This window comes from Coregonus clupeaformis, chromosome 35, assembly GCF_020615455.1.
Source record: "Coregonus clupeaformis isolate EN_2021a chromosome 35, ASM2061545v1, whole genome shotgun sequence".
Lineage (NCBI taxonomy): Eukaryota > Metazoa > Chordata > Actinopteri > Salmoniformes > Salmonidae > Coregonus > Coregonus clupeaformis.
The window spans coordinates 35,706,483-35,725,623 of NC_059226.1; the positions used below are offsets into that span (position 1 = coordinate 35,706,483).

Consider the following 19,141-nt stretch of genomic DNA (forward strand, 5'->3'; position numbering starts at 1 on the left):
TGTCCAAATCCACTGAAAGATCGGAAATCCTGTCTGCAACTGTGTTTCTTGTCAGGCTGATATTTGCAAAAGCCTGCCGCTTTTCAGGGCACACAATCTCCGCTGCCTTCATCATGCATGTTTTTACAAATTCACCCTCACTAAATGGTTTTGAAGCCACTGCGATTTCATTAGCAATGAGGTAGCTAGCTTTCACTGCAGCGTCACTGATGTCTCGGCTGTGAGTAAACACAGACTGCTGTTTCTTCAGACCCGCCAACAGTTCATTCACCTTCTCTCATCTCCGCTGTCCTTGAAAGTTGTCATATTTGTCGGCATGAAGACTCACATAGTGGCGACGAAGGTTATATTCTTTCAGCACTGCAACATGCTCTGAACACACCAAACATACAGCTTTCCCATTCAATTCCGTGAATAAATAGGATGACCATTTTTCTTGGAACACTCTGCACTCTGCGTCCACTTTTCTGTTTTTTGACAGAGACATATTGGGGCAATGAGGGTGCCAAAGCACATAAATGTAAAAGTAGAAGCCGTAATAAATATCGAGGGCAAAACAAAGTAGCTCATTGGCTGCACGTGCTTGACCTACTTGCTCTGCCCCGGTATAAACAGTTTGCTTGCTTAACACAATTGCTATTGCGCCATCCAGTGGACGCAATTGGAACAGCAGTTTATTTTATTGAAAAATTGCAGCGCATTTTTATACTTTACAATTTTTTTGTTTGTTTGTTTTGTTTTGTTTTTTCAAAATCATCTTGCGGGCCGGATTAAACCCGTTTGCGGGCCTGATCCGGCCCGTGGGCCGGACGTTTGACACCCCTGCCATAGACCATCCGAGGCACTCATGCTAACATTCCAAGCAGTATAAAACATATTATGCCATGGTTACTGGCAAAACCCTTAGTCAATCAATCAATCAATCAATTTTATTTTATATAGCCCTTCTTACATCTTAGTTGCATCATTATGTGGCAACAGTGAGGAGCTAAAAAATACATATACAGGAACAGACAGTGTTTTAACAGAATGTTGTTCTCATCAGAGCTCCCCACCACAAACAAACAAGAAAACAAACATACAAAGAAACAGCTTCAGTGCAGATTCTGCAAAGAGCATGATTTGCTATATAAATATGAGCCATGTGACACGTCACTATTCAGTGCAATCAAACAGTTAATGCCTTGTAAAGCCAGATAGCCAAATTGTGGACCCTAGTTACAGGCTATAACTAGCACCAGTATAACTATGACCCAGAGTATTTCCTGGTCAAGTCACATGGTCAGGAAAAACTCCTTTAGACATACCAGCAACAGGTACTGTGTGCTAAGTTCCAACCCAACAGCATCAGGTCTGGAGATTGTACAAGACAAGTCCCTATAAGGTCTTCAGTGACTTTGGCTGTCCGTTCAGTTTTAGGATTCGCTCGGCATCCCGGGCATTCTCTCTCAGTAGATCCATGTTGGCGTTGACATTCTCCTCCATCCACTCCTCCACTGTGTCTGGGAAGTAGATGCCCTCCATCTCCATACGGAAGTTCTCCATGTACGTCTCCCACTTATCCAACAGTCTGGAAGAGGAGACAAAGGTTTAACTAATGAAGAAGCTGCACTTTTTTATTCGATTGTCCTCCAAGTGGCTGAATATCTCTCATACCATCTCTCATATGGTTTCCTTTTATTTTCCTATTGATAGCTTGGCTCTTATTTTTCTGGTGGACCAGTGGTTGGTGTGCTTTATCCCTGGTCCAGATGTTACTACCTGTGTCTTTAGGGCAGCCATGGCCCAAATGTGTTTCTTGGCTGGTCCTTGTAGGTCGTACAGGCTATACTATTAGTAACCTTAGGACCACTATGCGAATATATTGTATTTGTGTGTGTGTGTGTGTGTGTGTGTGTGTGTGTGTGTGAGAGAGTGATTGGGTTGAGTGTGAATGTGAACAATAGTTACTTAAACACTTGAAGTACTCCCCTGCCACGAACTCAGCTCAGTTTGGCCTGAAGTAGTTTTTATTTCTGAGAACATAGTTGTTTCTATCTAGGTAAGATAGTGGACTGTGGACATATCTTGCACTTGGAGTATTTGATAAATGTAGTATTCGTAGTCCTAGCTTTTAGAGTTTGGAAAGAACATGTTCCTATCAGCACCAGAACTCTGAAGTGAAGCGTGTTAGTTTTTCCCCTCTTGTGATCATATTTGCTGTTATTTTTGTATTATTTTGTTATTACTACAGCAGCACTACTGCATCATTTGTCTGAAAGAAGTGGGCCGTTCAATGTGGAGCAAACGAGTGCTACAGAATGTATGACTGCTAATCGTGCTTATAGTCATCTGTGTCTTGCATTTCCAGGCAAGGTTTTATTGCCCTGTGTAGCTCAGTTGGTAGAGCATGGCGTTTGCAACGCCAGGGTTGTGGGTTCGATTCCCACGGGGGGGCAGTATGAAAAATGTATGCACTCAGTAACTGTAAGTTGCTCTGGATAAGAGCGTCTGCTAAATGACTAAAATGTAAATGTAAATGTAAATATCTCCAGATAATGTCTCATCTCTGTGGCGTTAATATCTCTCATACATCCAGATAATGTCTCATCTCTGTGGCGTTAATATCTCTCATACATCCAGATAATGTCTCATCTCTGTGACGTTAATATCTCTCATACATCCAGATAATGTCTCATCTCTGTGGCGTTAATATCTCTCATACATCCAAATAATGTCTCATCTCTGTGGCGTTAATATCTCTCATACATCCAGATAATGTCTAATCTCTGTGGCGTTAATATCTCTCATACATCCAGATAATGTCTCATCTCTGTGGTGAAGAGAAAGATGATGGCTAACCATCAATAATTTTAAAAAAGCATTACTTACTTATTCAGCTGATCTTGAAAGAATTCTATAATTCTTGAATTTGCAAAATTGTATTTTCTGTGGTAGCGACTGAAACCCCCTTTGATGTGGCTGTGTGAGATAAACATCAGATGAATAGACAATACATTGCCATCAGAAAAATATATTGTATTTTCTTTGCTTCTGAATGACTTCTCATTGCTTATGTGGTCTTCTTCGCACTCTTGAATCACAAATAAAAACAAAAGCGATGGATGCTTACTAGTGTTTCATGAGGGCTTCCACCTCCTTCTGCAGGTTTGTGTGAATGTAAAGCACCATGTGGTAGATCTGAGAGCCTGAGAAGGCTCCACTCCCCTCACTAAAGAGGCAGAGGAAAAGGAAAGAAAGGTCAAGCACTTTACTAAACAACATATGTTTTGTTAAGTTCACAAAGCAAGGCATTTCAAGTAAACTATATGTGACATGGTACAGTTCAGGTTGACTTAAGAAAGGAATGTAGCCACACACTCTTGCTCCGACACAAAAGAGAAATCACCAAGTTCCACCTTCCTCACAAATTCAGGTGTACGTTTTCCTTACTCTAGAAAATTGCAATTGCTCTTTCTCATAATACAAAACAGTATTTCCGTTGAAGTTGACTGAAGAAAGGTCATCACATTTGATTAAATCGTAATGTTCAAAAACATTGAAATTGAGATTACTACACTCTTGCGCGTACAAAGCTCTCCCTCGCCCTCCATTTGGCAAATCTGACCATCATTCTATCCTCCTGCTTACAAGCAAAAACTAAAGCAGGAAGCACCAGTGACTAGGTCAATAAAAAAAGTGGTCAGATGAAGCAGATACTAAGCTACAGGACTGTTTTGCTACCACAGACTGGAATATGTTCCAGGATTCTTCCGATGGCATTGAGGAGTACACCACATCAGTCACTGGCTTCATCAATAAGTGCATCGATGACGTTGTCCCAACAGTGACTGTACGTACATACCCCAACCAGAAGCCATGGATTACAGGCAACATCCGCACTGAGCTAAAGGGTAGAGCTACCGCTTTCAAAGAGTGTGACACAAGCCTACCAGACGAGCTGAATTACTTCTATGCTCGCTTCGAGGCAAGTAACACTCAAACATGCATGAGAGCATCAGCTGTTCCGGGCGACTGTGTGATCACGCTCTCCGTAGCCGATGTGAGTAAGACCTTTAAACAGGTCAACATTCACAAGGCCGCAGGGCCAGACGGATTACCAGGACGTGTACTCCGAGCATGCGCTGACCAACTGGCAAGTGTCTTCACTGACATTTTCAACCTCTCCCTGTCTGAGTCTGTAATACCAACATGTTTCAAGCAGACCACCATAGTCCCTGTGCCCAAGAACTCTAAGGTAACCTGCCTAAATGACTACCGAATTTGCATACCGCCCCAACAGATCCACAGATGATGCAATCTCTATTGTGCTCCACACTGACCTTTCACACCTGGACAAAAGGAACACCTATGTGAGAATGCTATTCATTGACTACAGCTCAGCGTTCAACACCATAGTGCCCTCAAAGCTCATCACTAAGCTAAGGACCCTTGGACTAAACACCTCCCTCTGCAACTGGATCCTGGACTTCCTGACGGGCCGCCCCCAGGTGGTAAGTGTAGGTAACAACACATCCGCCACGCTGATCCTCAACACGGGGGCCCCTCAGGGGTTCGTGCTCAGTCCCCTCCTGTACTCCCTGTTCACTCATGACTGCATGGCCAGGCATGACTCCAACACCATCATTAAGTTTGCCAATGACACAACAGTGGTAGGCCTGATCAACGACAACGACGAGACAGCCTATAGGGAGGAGGTCAGAGACCTGGCCGTGTGGTGCCAGGACAACAAGACAAAGGAGATGATTGTGGACTACAGGAAAAATAAGAGGACCGAGCACGCCCCCATTCTCATTGACGGGGCTGTAGTGGAGCAGGTTGAGAGCTTCAAGTTCCTTGGTGTCCACATCACCAACAAACTAACATGTTCGAAGCACACCAAGACAGTCGTGAAGAGGACACGACAAAACCTATTCCCCCTAAGGAGACTGAAATGATTTGGCATGGGTCCTCAGATACTCAAAAGGTTCTACAGCTGCACCATCGAGAGCATCCTGACTGGTTGCATCACTGCCTGGTATGGCAACTGGTTGGCCTCCGACCGCAAGGCACTACAGAGGGTAGTGCGTACAGCCCAGTACATCACTGGAGCCAAGCTTCCTGCCATCCAGGACCTCTATACCAGGCGGTGTCAGATGAAGGCCCTAAAAATTGTCAAAGACTCCAGACACCCTAGTCATAGACTGTTCTCTCTGCTACCGCACGGCAAGCGGTACCGGAGCGCCAAGTCTAGGTCCAAGAGGCTTCTAAACAGCTTCTACCCCCAAGCCATAAGACTCCTGACCATCTAATCAAATGGCTACCCAGACTATTTGCATTGCAAATAACATTTGATTTGATTTGATTTACTACTAACCAGATATCTTTCTCCACCTTGATGTTGCAGCCCAGTATGTGGTGAGCCTTCATCTTTGCCTTTTCGTCAAATGCACCTGTCCAGCAGACGCATGCATTATGTTAGTTACAAGACCGGTATACTGTAATACTTTATTTGTGGACTATTTTGCCAAAATCTTTGCCATATATTCAATAATCCCCACTTTGTGTGCCCACCCACCCTATATTTCTGTTATTTCCTGTGGCGAAGGTGCGCTGTAGGCACGTAAATGCGCACTGACTCCCACCTATTTCGAGCACATTCATTTCTTAATTGAGTGAATTGTTTGCCCTTTGTTTGCCAGTGTTTACCACAGGTGGCTGGTAGCACCTTAATTGGGTAGGATAGGCTCATTGTAATGGCTGGAACGGAATTAATGGAATGGTATCAAACACATGGTTTCCATATGTTTAATACCATTCCATTTACTCCATTCCATCCATCATTATGAGCCATCCTCCCCTCACCAGCCTCCTGTGGTGTTTACCAATGCCCCCGCTAAATATGTAATCATCAGTGAAGTTACTGTTAATCCCCACCATTCGCACATTTAGAATGTCTGGTTACGGTAATTTACAGTATTAATACATTCATTCCGTTCTCATTATCGTAGTGGACACGTTCTTTGGAGAGCTCACAAACTGCGCAAAACACTTCTGAGTAAGAAGCTTTGGTTTATTTAATTATATTCACCAGTTTTCTGTCGCTTGCTTTGTTGTCTTTTGTTTGGAGCACAAGTCTGGTTTCTCAGCCTTGTAAATGTTGAATGCACCCACGCTCACATAGTGCCAGGATGGGTGTGGATTATGGTATTTAAAGGAAAAAATATATATAAACTCAACAACTATCTTTTGGTATGTTTTTCATTAGTTTACTGTTGATACAATCCCAAAGTTTTTTTTTGTCAGCAGTGAAGTTTTCAAGATATAAGATTTTCAAAGAGCAAAGTGTCACTTGCCGTTGCTATGGATATTCACAGACTCGGAGCCGCCATGAGAAATGCGCATGCAGAGCGAGCTCCGCGCAAGGAGCGAGTGACAGACAGAGAGGAGCAGCTAATGGATTTACTAACAGAGGAAGTTATTTCTGATTTTGGGCTTCGGGCAGGGCCGGGCCTTAAATTTGGCAGAAGCAATCAGGCCTGGTTAGGGTCTTAACGTCACAGGCATGGTTAGGGCTTGGGCTTAAAATTCATGCCCGTGCAGGTCTCTACCACCTGTGCCTTTATGCTTAGGGTAGGTTTTTCCTGTTAGGAGGTTTTTTCTTTTTGAATACTGACATTTAGAAGTCAGACGTTTGTAAATATATCAACTTGTAAATGTATCACCCTCATCACCAGTGCTGTGTAAATAAAAATAAAAAACACTCATTTGCACCTCTACCTGCCTGCCTCCTGCTGAATCTTTGTCCTTACGACTGCGAGAAGGTCTCTATTTTACATTTACCCTGGCACTTACCATGCTTTAAGCTCTGTAGACACATAGCCAGGGAGGGAATGCCAACTGGGAGGAGTTCACACAACACTGTATGGTGCTCAAACCTGAAGGGTCAAATATTTCAAACACTGAGGTGCACTGTTTCATAACACAGACACACAGTAAAAGACATGATCCTACAGTTGGTTTAGTTACCAAGTTTAATGGGCCAATGGAATGAGTTATGCCTTATACAGTATATCTTCTGCATGCTCTGGTTTAGTACACACACTTTGAACATTCCCAAGACGTTATCAGTATCAGAGTCAATTGTGATTGATTAGTGTCAGGGTTGCACAATTCTGGTAATTTCCCCCAAATTGCCAGGTTTTCCAGAAATCCCTTTTGGAAGATTGCTGGAATCAGAAGGGAATAAGCATGAAATCCGGAATCCTCCAACCAGGATTTCTGGAAAACCTTGGAATTTTGGAAAAGTTACTGAAATGTTGCAACCCTAATCAATGTCTTACCTTTGCCATCCAGTTAGCAGGATGCCATGGAGGGTTATGGAGGGGTATTTGGTCATAGAGTTCATGACCTTTATCCATGACAGATGGTTCTGTAGGTGATAGTCAAGAGGGGTCCATCGCTGGTCAATACCTGTGCCCCCTTTGAATGCACTGGCGAACCATACACCCTTGAAACCGGCCTCATGGTATCTAGATATCAATGTTCCTGTTCAAAATAGAAAACATTAAAATGGGGTATTGGTAAACACAATATTTTCCCTCTCTTATTCAAAAAGTGTAAACACTTTTACAATGGTCTAGACTCTAACGTGTCATCAGTAATCCCAATTACCCCACCAAAGACATTATTTAAAAAAGTATACTTGGTCATAACATTCTTTATATGGGCAAATCAAATTCATAAAATAAAAATAAAAGTTTTATATCTTCCTATGTCTGAGGGTGGTTTTAACCTTCCAGACTTGGAATTGTATCAGCTCGCTACCCAAGGCTTTTACTTACGACATATAGTTAAATATACTAAAGAGGAACAATGAGTACATATTGAAGATGCACATGCTCATCCCCAGAATATTTTTACGTGTCTATTTTCAAAGGATAAAGCTAAGAACATGAACAACTTCATAGTTACGAACACTATAACAATATGGAAGAAAATGAAACGTATTCTACAAGAACCAATATCACTCCCATAAAATACAACCCTATGGAACAATCCTTGGATAGCTTTTCAGAATTGACCGATTAATTGGTCCACATGGAAAACTAAAGGCATAGAAACCTTAAATAAATTGGTAATAGGAAATACATGTATTTGGTAGAATTAAAAAGCAATTTGGGACTGACCAATGTTGATATTTTCAAATACATGCAACTTAAAAGTTTCATATCACAAAATTTCGATTTGAATCTTATTTGAGTCATAAAAGGATATTCATATGAAAGGTAAGATATATAAAACCTTGCAGAGAGCCTATCCAACTGACAATCTCTTAGAACAAATATAAACTATTGGAACCAAGACTTAAAAGGAACTGATGTTGGCACATGATGGAGGGGAGGTTGGAGCATAACTAACGAAATTACAGTTAATGAAAAAGTATGCTTAGTCCAGTTTAAACTAATGTATATAATTTATTAAACTGTACAAGAGACAAAATTCACAAATTCTACAGCACAACGGCAGAGTCATGTCTTAAGTGTAAAATGAATAATGACTCAATAATCCGTGCTTTCTGGGAATGCTATAAAGTCCAAAAGTTGTGGGCGGAGCTAGAAAGTTGGCTGTCAGAAGTATTACAATGTAAATGTCTTTTAATCCGTCTGTCTGCATATTTCAAGACATATGGCATATGGGGGTGTAGTGAGATACCCAATGGGCTGGACGATTCACTTCTCATCACTCATCTTGAAAATACGTATACTAAAAACTTGAAATCAATCAATCCGCCATCATTAACACAATGGAAAAATCGAATGATTTATTATTTAAATATTTAAATAGCATGGGCGACCGAGAAAAACGAATTGGTACAATTTAAGGCCATGTGTCAAAAACCAATGCAGGCACTAGGAATGGGGGTGTGAGCATGCAGGTCTAGGCAGATTAACTGTAGTCAATGTTTGTGTGCGTCTGTAAGTTGTTGTTCATATGTGTATGTTTGTATCTGGGGTGGAATTTTAGAAGGAAAAAAACACGATTACAAAAAAAGTAATGATGGCTTAGCAGTTTTCAAAACTGAAAACATAAACATACCTATACCATCTGTATCCATTTTCTTCAAATAGTTCCATATTGTTGGGGAAGCAAGATCCTGCAGGCCTGACTCTAGAGGTATGAATAGATGAACAATCAGTTATAGAGCAACTAGTCAGACACTTAGTGGGGTTTAACAATGTCCATTGTAATGCACATGGCATAATTCATTGTAATAAACATGGTATAAAGTAAAAATATATATATAACATACAAGCACTTGTGAGTCCTGAAGTCAGTCAGTTATAATTACAAAAACATACATTCATTTAATCAATACACAGTACAGTAGGAGTGCTAGGTGATCTCATCATCACACCTTTGATAGTGGCAGGGCTGATCTTCCTCAACATGTCGTCCCACAGAATCACTCTGACCCCTGACCTCCTCTCTGTGATGAAACGGGCCAATGACACTGCATGGTTCAGGAACATTTTCCCAACATCCCCCTTGTTGCTATGTAACCAGTTTTTAGAGTCCTGGCTCTCTCCCAGACCCCTCACCTGAGGAACATGGACACACACACACACACACACACACACACACACACACACGCACTGTATTATGAATGGAACTATAGAAACCAGGGGGTATGAATAATGTAGGCCTATCTCATTGGCCTTGTAACTATCTACTTGCACTGTATTTGCATATCTCAATATCCTGTTGAACGCAGAGTCCTACAGACCGATACGATTACATACAGTAGTAGTGTTCTAGTTCATACACATACAAACACACGGCGTACACACACACACACACACACACACACCTCATCAGCCCCCATGTGGAACCAGCGTGCGTCAGGATGACAGTCCATGACCTGGGAGACCATGTCCTTGACCAGAGCCACAGAGCCAGGATGGTAGGGGTTCAGACTGTTAGGGAAGGCCCTCACCTCCCTCAGGTGGAAATACCTCTCATGCTTCAACACAAACTATCCAGAGGAAGAAAGAGGAGGACAGATGAAAGAGGAGATTTCTGACATAGTTTTGACACAGGCAACAGTGGTTATATTTCATTACACAATAGTATTGAATGGTCTCTCTCAGAGCCATATATTTAGATAGATATCTAGCATGGCTCTGGTCTACTTAATGTGATCATGACTGAAAACGAGCATTCCAAGGAATGTATAGTTATTCTTGCTTTTCTGGTATGGTTACAATATAACACAAGTTATCTTCTCATTTTAGGTCATGTTGACAAACATCAGCCTCGAAACCTTAATGACTTGGAGAAGATCTGCAAAGAGGAGTGGGACAAAATCCCTCCTGAGATGTGTGCAAACCTGGTGGCCAACTACAAGAAACATCTGACCTCTGTGATTGCCAACAAGAGTTTTGCCACCAAGTACTAAGTCATGTTTTGCAGAGGGGTCAAATACTTCCCTCATTAAAATGCAAATCAATTCATAATATTTTTGACATGCGTTTTTCTGGATTTTCTTGTTGTTATTCTGTCTCTCACTGTTCAAATAAACCTACCATTAAAATGATAGACTGATCATGTCTTTGTCAGTGGGCAAACGTACAAAATCAGCAGGGGATCAAATACTTTTTTCCCTCACTGTAAGCTGGAAGTGGAAGCCTAAGTGTTGTTGTCCATTAGTTTACGCCAATTAGGTGAGGGGTGGTAGGGTTAGGGGAAAATAATAAAGGAAAATATATACATAAAAAAATATATATATATACAGTGGGGGAAAAAAGTATTTAGTCAGCCACCAATTGTGCAAGTTCTCCCACTTAAAAATATGAGAGAGGCCTGTAATTTTCATCATAGGTACACATCAACTATGACAGACAAAATGAGAGAAAAAAAATCCAGAAAATCACATTGTAGGATTTTTAATGAATTTATTTGCAAATTATGGTGGAAAATATTTATTTGGTCAATAACAAGTTTCTCAATACTTTGTTATATACCCTTTGTTGGCAATGACACAGGTCAAACATTTTCTGTAAGTCTTCACAAGGTTTTCACACACTGTTGCTGGTATTTTGGCCCATTCCTCCATGCAGATCTCTTCTAGAGCAGTGATGTTTTGGGGCTGTCGCTGGGCAACACGGACTTTCAACTCCCTCCAAAGATTTTCTATGGGGTTGAGATCTGGAGACTGGCTAGGCCACTCCAGGACCTTGAAATGCTTCTTACGAAGCCACTCCTTCGTTGCCCGGGCGGGGTGTTTGGGATCATTGTCATGCTGAAAGACCCAGCCACGTTTCATCTTCAATGCCCTTGCTGATGGAAGGAGGTTTTCACTCAAAATCTCACGATACATGGCCCCATTCATTCTTTCCTTTACACGGATCAGTCGTCCTGGTCCCTTTGCAGAAAAACAGCCCCAAAGCATGATGTTTCCACCCCCATGCTTCACAGTAGGTATGGTGTTCTTTGGATGCAACTCAGCATTCTTTGTCCTCCAAACACGACGAGTTGAGTTTTTACCAAAAAGTTATATTTTGGTTTCATCTGACCATATGACATTCTCCCAATCCTCTTCTGGATCATCCAAATGCACTCTAGCAAACTTCAGACGGGCCTGGACATGTACTGGCTTAAGCAGGGGGACACGTCTGGCAGTGCAGGATTTGAGTCCCTGGCGGCGTAGTGTGTTACTGATGGTAGGCTTTGTTACTTTGGTCCCAGCTCTCTGCAGGTCATTCACTAGGTCCCCCCGTGTGGTTCTGGGGATTTTTGCTCACCGTTCTTGTGATCATTTTGACCCCACGGGGTAAGATCTTGCGTGGAGCCCCATATCGAGGGAGATTATCAGTGGTCTTGTATGTCTTCCATTTCCTAATAATTGCTCCCACAGTTGATTTCTTCAAACCAAGCTGCTTACCTATTGAAGATTCAGTCTTCCCAGCCTGGTGCAGGTCTACAATTTAGTTTCTGGTGTCCTTTGACAGCTCTTTGGTCTTGGCCATAGTGGAGTTTGGAGTGTGACTGTTTGAGGTTGTGGACAGGTGTCTTTTATACTGATAACAAGTTCAAACAGGTGCCATTAATACAGGTAACGAGAGGAGGACAGAGGAGCCTCTTAAAGAAGAAGTTACAGGTCTGTGAGAGCCAGAAATCTTGCTTGTTTGTAGGTGACCAAATACTTATTTTCCACCATAATTTGCAAATAAATTCATTAAAAATCCTACAATGTGATTTTCTGGATTTTTTTTCCTCAATTTGTCTGTCATAGTTGACGTGTACCTATGATGAAAATTACAGGCCTCTCTCATCTTTTTAAGTGGGAGAACTTGCACAATTGGTGGCTGACTAAATACTTTTTTTCCCCACTGTATATATACACTACCGTTCAAAAGTTTGGGGTCACTTAGAAATGTCCTTGTTTTCGAAAGAAAAGCAATTTTTTTGTCCATTAAAATAACATCAAATTGATCAGAAATAATAATAATAATAATAATAATATGCTATTTAGCAGACGCTTTTATCCAAAGCGACTTACAGTCATGTGTGCATACATTTTTACGTATGGGTGGTCCCGGAGATCGAACCCACTACACTGGCGTTACAAGCGCCATGCTCTACCAATTGAGCTACAGAGGACCACCCATACGTAAAAATGTATGCACACATGACTGTAAGTCGCTTTGGATAAAAGCGTCTGCTAAATAGCATGTTATTATTATTATTTCTGATCAATTTGATGTTATTTTAATGGACAAAAAAATGTAACAGTGTAGACATTGTTAATGTTGTAAATGGCTATTGTAGCTGGAAACGGCTGATATTTAATGGAATATCTACATAGGCGTACAGAGGCCCATTATCAACAACCATCAGTCCTGTGTTCCAATGGCACGTTGTGTTTGCTAATCCAAGTTTATCATTTAAAAGGCTAAATGATCATTAGAAAACCCTTTTGCAATTATGTTAGCACAGCTGAAAACTGTTATGCTGATTAAAGAAGCAATCAAACTGGCCTTCTTGAGACTAGTTGAGTATCTGGAGCATCAGCAATTGTGGGTTCGATTACAGGCTCAAAATGGCCAGAAACAAAGAACTTTCTTCTGAAACTCGTCAGTCTATTCTTGTTCTGAGAAATGAAGGCTATTCCATGCGAGAAATTGCCAAGAAACTGAAGATCTTGTACAACGCTGTGTACTACTCCCTTCACAGAACAGCGCAAACTGGCTCTAAGCAGAATAGAAAGAGAAGTGGGAAGAAACATCTGACCTCTGTGATTGCCAACAAGAGTTTTGCCACCAAGTACTAAGTCATGTTTTGCAGAGGGGTCAAATACTTATTTCCCTCATTAAAATGCAAATCAATTTATAACATTTTTGACATGCGTTTTTCTGGATTTTCTTGTTGTTATTCTGTCTCTCACTGTTCAAATAAACCTACCATTAAAATTATAGACTGATCATTTCTTTGTCAGTGGGCAAACATACAAAATCAGCAGGGGATCAAATACTTTTTTCCCTCACTGTATACACCATCCAACGAAATGCTTACTTGCAGGTTCCTTCTCGACAATGCAACAACAATAAGAAATAATACAAGATAAGAATACGAACATAAAGTAAATGGCTCAGTAGAATAGAATAAACATTTTAGCATAACTATAATACAGGAAGGCACAATTTATAGTCCAATATTTACACATGTTTTGGGGTAGGGGGGTTGGGGGCAAGTGTTTAAATTGTGCAGTATTTAGTATTTAGTGGAGGGTAAACACACGTAAATGCTGTTTAAGCCCCTTTTCTATTTTGCGTGGGCGTTTACCCACCTTTTGCGGGAAAAATGCATTGAAAGTATAGGGAGCATTACTTTACTTACCGTGAACGGTGATCAGCGTAACCACCTATTTTTTTTACCACTATATCACTGATATAGACAGTATCCCTGACTTACCTCGAGGTGTCCAAACACTTGCACTAAAGGAATCAGCTCCAGCTTGTTGAGTTTGGCTAGTCTCTTTATCTCCTCGATATCTTCCATACTGTTTAACAGAGAACACAGAGATAGACAGCACACTGCTAATCATTGTGACACATATTTAAATAGAACACTAAATAGAACAGTAATACATGTGTCTCTATGGATTGTACATCCTAGTTCTGACATAGTTTTATCATCAGGACCAGGAGTTTTTCCTTTGCCATGCGATCTGAAGAGGAAAACTCCAGGCCCTAGTTTTTCCCTATCAGTCATAAATTGACTGAGACATCACCGTTTGGTGCTCACCTGTAGGCATACGGTGACCTGAGAATCGTCAGGTTTCCATGATAGGGAAACATGTCCTCGTACTCTATCAGAACACCATCAGCACCCAGAGAGGAGAAGAGAGGGAAGATCTGGAATGGAAACCATCACAATGATTTTGGTTCTGATGGATGAAGCAGTATACTGCATTTGTTCAATTCGATTACACTACTAGTCAAAAGTTCGGACACACCTACTCATTCAAGGGTTTTTCTTTATTTTTACTATTTTCTATACTGTAGAATAATAGTGAAGACATCTTAACTATGAAATAACACATATGGAATCATGTAGTAAACAAAAAAGTGTTAAACAAATCAAAGTATATTTTATATTTGAGAATCTTCAAATAGCCACCCTTTGCCTTGATGACAGTTTTGCACAATCTTGGCATTCTCTCAACCAGCTTCACCTGGAATGATTTTCCAACAGTCTTGAAGGAGTTCCCACATATGCTTTTTGGCTGCTTTTCCTTCACTCTGCAGTCCGACTCATCCCAAACCATCTCAATTGGGTTGAGGTCGGGGGATTGTGGAGGCCAGGTAATCTGATGCAGCACTCCATCACTCACATTCTTGGTAAAATAGCCCTTACACAGCCTGGAGGTGTGTTGGGTCATTGTGATGTTGAAAAACAAATGATATTCCCACTAAGCTCAAACCAGATGGGATGGCGTATTGCTGTAGAAGGCTGTGGTAGCCATGCTGGTTAAGTGTGCCTTGAATTCTAAATAAATCACAGACCGTGTCACCAGCAAAGCACCCCCACACCATAACACCTCCTCCTCCATGTTTTACGGTGGGAAATACACATGCGGAGATCATCCGTTCACCAACACCGCGTCTCACAAAGACACGGCGGTTAGAACCCAAAATCTCCAATTTGGACTCCAGACCAAAGGACAAATTTCCACCGGTCTAATGCTCGTGTTTCTTGGCCCAAGCTGGTCTCTTCTTCTTATTGGTGTCCTTTAGTAGTGGTTTCTTTGCAGCAATTCGACCATGAAGGCCTGATTCACACAGTCCCCTCTGAACAGTTGATGTTGAGATGTGTCTGTTACTTGAACTCTGTGAAGCATTTATTTGGGCTGCAATTTCTGAGGCTGGTACCTCTAATGAACTTATCCTCTGCAGCAGAGTTAACTCTGGGTCTTCCATTCCTGTGGCGGTCCTCATGAGAGCCAGTTTCATCATAGCGCTTGATGGTTTTTGCGACTGCACTTGAAGAAACTTTCAAAGTTCTCTGTATTGACTGACCTTCATGTCTTAAAGTAATGATGGACTGTCATTTCTCTTTGCTTATTTGAGCTGTTCCTGCCATAATATGGACTTGGTCTTTTACCAAATAAGGCTATCTTCTGTATACCACCCCTACCTTGTCACAACACAACTGATTGGCTCAAACGCATTAAGAAGGAAATAAATTCCACAAATTAACTTTTAAGAAGGCACACCTGTTAATTGAAATGCATTCCAGGTGACTACCTCATGAAGCTGGTTGAGAGAATGCCAAAAGTGTGCAAAGCTGTCATCAAGGCAAAATATATTTTGATTTGTTTAACACTTTTTTGGTTACTACATGACTTCATATGTGTTATTTCATAGTTCTGATGTCTTCACTATTATTCCACAATGTAGGAAATAGTAAAAATAAAGAAAACCCCTGGAATGAGTAGGTGTGTCCAAACTTTTGACTGGTAGTGTATATAGCTATACTACATAAATAAGACTACCAATATGCCAGTATCTCCATTAAAATATGAATCTTAAAACCTTTTACTGCAGTGGGCTAAATCAGGGTCACACAGGGTGTTCATTGGTAGCCTTAAACAAATCTACTTTGAAACAAAAGTATACACCTCACACACATGGTTATGGGCTTAAAAAAAAAAAGTAGACACCTGTGCCATGTCAGATATAGAGTTGAAATGTATTCAATTTTGAGTTTGCATCCCAATATTACACTTTATATACATCACAGAAGACTGAAATATAATTAATTAACATAGAAACAACATGTTTATGAATGATTAAATTATATTAACAACATTCCACCCATCAGGCCACTACGTCATTTGACTGCAGAAAAGGACTACACCTTATAAATAATACATTTACATTTGACATTTTAGTCATTTAGCAGACGCTCTTATCCAGAGTGACTTACCGTAAAGGCCCTGCAAATAATACTTTTTGGGGATCCACGTCAAGGAGAGAACAACTTTTCTCACCTGCTTCATGTATTTGACTTTGGGTGCAGCACCTTTCAGATCCAGGTGTACTATTCTTGCAGGGCCTTTGCTGGTTTCCAGAGGTGCTACTATTTTCCCTGTGTCCGCCCCCTCTGGATTCTGTGGTGGGGAATCATTTTCTACTGGAGGATCTGGAACCTCTGGTTTCTGGGCCCGGTTCAAAAAATAGTTTATAACCTCTGACTTGTGTACAGTAACAGCCTCCTTCACCTTTGGTCCCTGGTGCCAAAATGAGCCAGCATCCATGTTGGCCAACTTCTGATTCCTTTCAGTTCTGGAACAAGACAGATTTAAACATAAACTTTTTTTTTTCTTCTGAAGACTAATGAAGGCTTGAGAAAGTACTTGGCACCCAGAACGAACGGCTGTCCCAAGAGGCTATGAAAAACACAATATTATATCATATGAGTCTACAAACACCTCAATGAATGAGGATTGTGCCTATGGTAGGATGTCTCACCTGGAATCCGAAAGCAGAAGTTTGACAGCAGCAACAAGCACCAGACAAAGTACAACAGCTCCGAGGGCCTGCCTTTTTGTTGCCATGGTGCTTCAGCTGACAGAGAGGAATAGAAAATAATATTTCAAGTTCTTCAAGTTTCATTTTCAAGTTCAAGTTTTTAATAATACCCACATGGCAGTCAAATACACTGAAAAACATAACAATACACAAACAATAAATCATTCAAGTTCAAAGCACAAGTTTTCCTATAGTTTTTTCAGGTTTTCACTCTTAAAATCACACTTTTTTATATTAAGAAAATACTCAAATTGGATGTTCTACGTCCACAACAACATTTTTGAGGGAGGGTGTAGTTTCCCTTTAATTCAATTGTGCACTGAGCAAAATACCATTTGGCTAGCAGTGTTTCTGTCCTGTAGAATGTAGGCCTGCAGTTTACATGCGATGGCTGAGTTTGCTAAACAAATGCCCTCTCACTTGATACAAATCCTCATTATATAATTCTGCCAGGTAGGCCTAATTTGAGGTCAACCTTTAATTGGGAAGGGTTTTGGGAAAGCCTTTAGAGATGTTCATTCAAACAGCGCATGATGACTGAATTGCGCATTGCATTGATTCAACCAAACTTCGGACCAAACTTTTTCAATACCTGGTTTGCATACCCATTGTTGCCTTAGTTAGCATTTACTGGTAGATATCATAAATTCAAACCAGTGCTGTAAAGTACTTAAGTAAAAATATGACGTTGTTTTTTGGGAGGGTATCTGTACTTGACTATTTATATTATACTGTTACTTTTACGCTGCCCGCTCTTGCTGCCTGAAAGCCAAGGTGAAAGTAAGGCGGTCCGGTACGGTGTCCAGGCAAAATAAATTGTGGGGGTATGCCTTACCGGTTCCGGTAAAACATGAGCCTATCACAATAATTAAAACAAAATGTCAAGGAAACTGTAGGATATTACACAACATTTTATCATTACCGCATGTCAGAGGCATGAAAATGGGAGCAGCCTAAGCTCCAAAACACGTTGCTGTTCGACGAGCACACTGACATTTTGCCAAGGCAGATGAGTGGCCGACAACCGAGACGCGCGCAGACAGCATTGGACGCATACATTCTAGCCTAATGACAATTGCCAAATGTCATTATTGGTGTTTTGTGTAACAGATGTATCTTTCCATTCACCACTGTTTGTTTGTATGCTGGAAATATGTTGCTGGTGGAAATAGGAGGTCCCGTACCAGGAAGAAATTAATTGGACTTTCACCCCTGCCTGAAAGATTGTATTCCGTTGAAACTAGGCTATGTGTGCTGCGCCCATGTGGATATATTTCACGTACTTTGCGATTGTGTAGTATACTTTGTGCATGATTTCTCTATTGTACTAGCCTACATAATTGATACGGTGTATACCTCCACTACACTAGGCTACTTTGATACGAATCTTTGGGTATTAAAAGTGGGTAGCCTATTTGCAATTCCCACTGGGAAAAGGTGGGTATACGGCGTATACCTGCGTATAGCCTCCACTACAGCGCTGCCGTTTATATTTTCAATATGAATGAATTGCATGAACAGTAGACTATCCAACTTCACAGGTGTCAATGCATCAACTCTATGACGATGTAGATTAAACGTATATAACGGTAGGCTACTGTTGATACTTACCGGGTGAGGAGCGTGTTTGTTGTCCTAATACGTTTCAACACTTACAATGCCCAGAAAAAAAAAGAACTTGAACACAGAATTTGGTGGAAGGTCTACTGTACACAAAATGCACAACAACTGTAAACTAACGAACTTCCGCGTTACACTATTGGCATCTCTTCACACACACTACAAGCCATCGAAACGCGCATTTGCTGTGATCGCGAACAGCGAACTGTCAGACGAACTCACCCCAAAGCCGACCCAAGGCAGTTTTTGAGACTAATTCCGCTATGTGAAATGCCTGAAACACAGGCACAACAGCTATTCCAAAGATTATGTGGACAGATCAGATAAAAGTCAACTTTCTAGCCTGGATCATTTATTTATGTGAGGATGAGTGCAACTTCTCTCTACTCTAGTATATTCTGCTGCACAGAACAGAGCACCATCTTTTCGCAATGCTTTTTTAACCC

The 19,141-nt window shown here is 41.0% G+C and overlaps 1 protein-coding gene across 1 annotated transcript; it reads right to left on the reverse strand.

Annotated features, from left to right (window-relative positions):
• Window positions 1-913: 913 nt before the first annotated feature.
• Window positions 914-19,128, reverse strand: LOC121551649 (hexosaminidase D-like). The gene is made up of 14 exons (XM_045210690.1): window positions 18,687-19,128; window positions 17,016-17,111; window positions 16,535-16,829; window positions 14,287-14,396; window positions 13,954-14,041; window positions 9,851-10,015; window positions 9,398-9,581; window positions 9,079-9,150; window positions 7,323-7,527; window positions 6,835-6,917; window positions 5,357-5,432; window positions 3,113-3,211; window positions 2,872-2,961; window positions 914-1,570 (listed from the first exon to the last, which is right to left on the reverse strand). The coding sequence occupies exons 2-14, from the start codon at window positions 17,099-17,101 to the stop codon at window positions 1,378-1,380; spliced, it is 1,746 nt and encodes a 581-aa protein (XP_045066625.1). The 5' UTR covers window positions 17,102-17,111; window positions 18,687-19,128; the 3' UTR covers window positions 914-1,377.
• Window positions 19,129-19,141: the final 13 nt, after the last annotated feature.

Excerpts from the sequence above, each read along its gene's own strand:
- LOC121551649 (XM_045210690.1), bottom strand. The coding sequence starts at position 17,101 with ATGGCAACAAAAAGGCAGGCCCTCGGAGCTGTTGTACTTTGTCTGGTG. Across the intron at positions 16,830-17,015 it reads CTTCTGCTTTCGGATTCCAG|AACTGAAAGGAATCAGAAGT; the intron begins GTGAGACATCCT and ends GTCTTGTTCCAG. Across the intron at positions 14,042-14,286 it reads AGGTCACCGTATGCCTACAG|TATGGAAGATATCGAGGAGA; the intron begins GTGAGCACCAAA and ends TCTGTTAAACAG.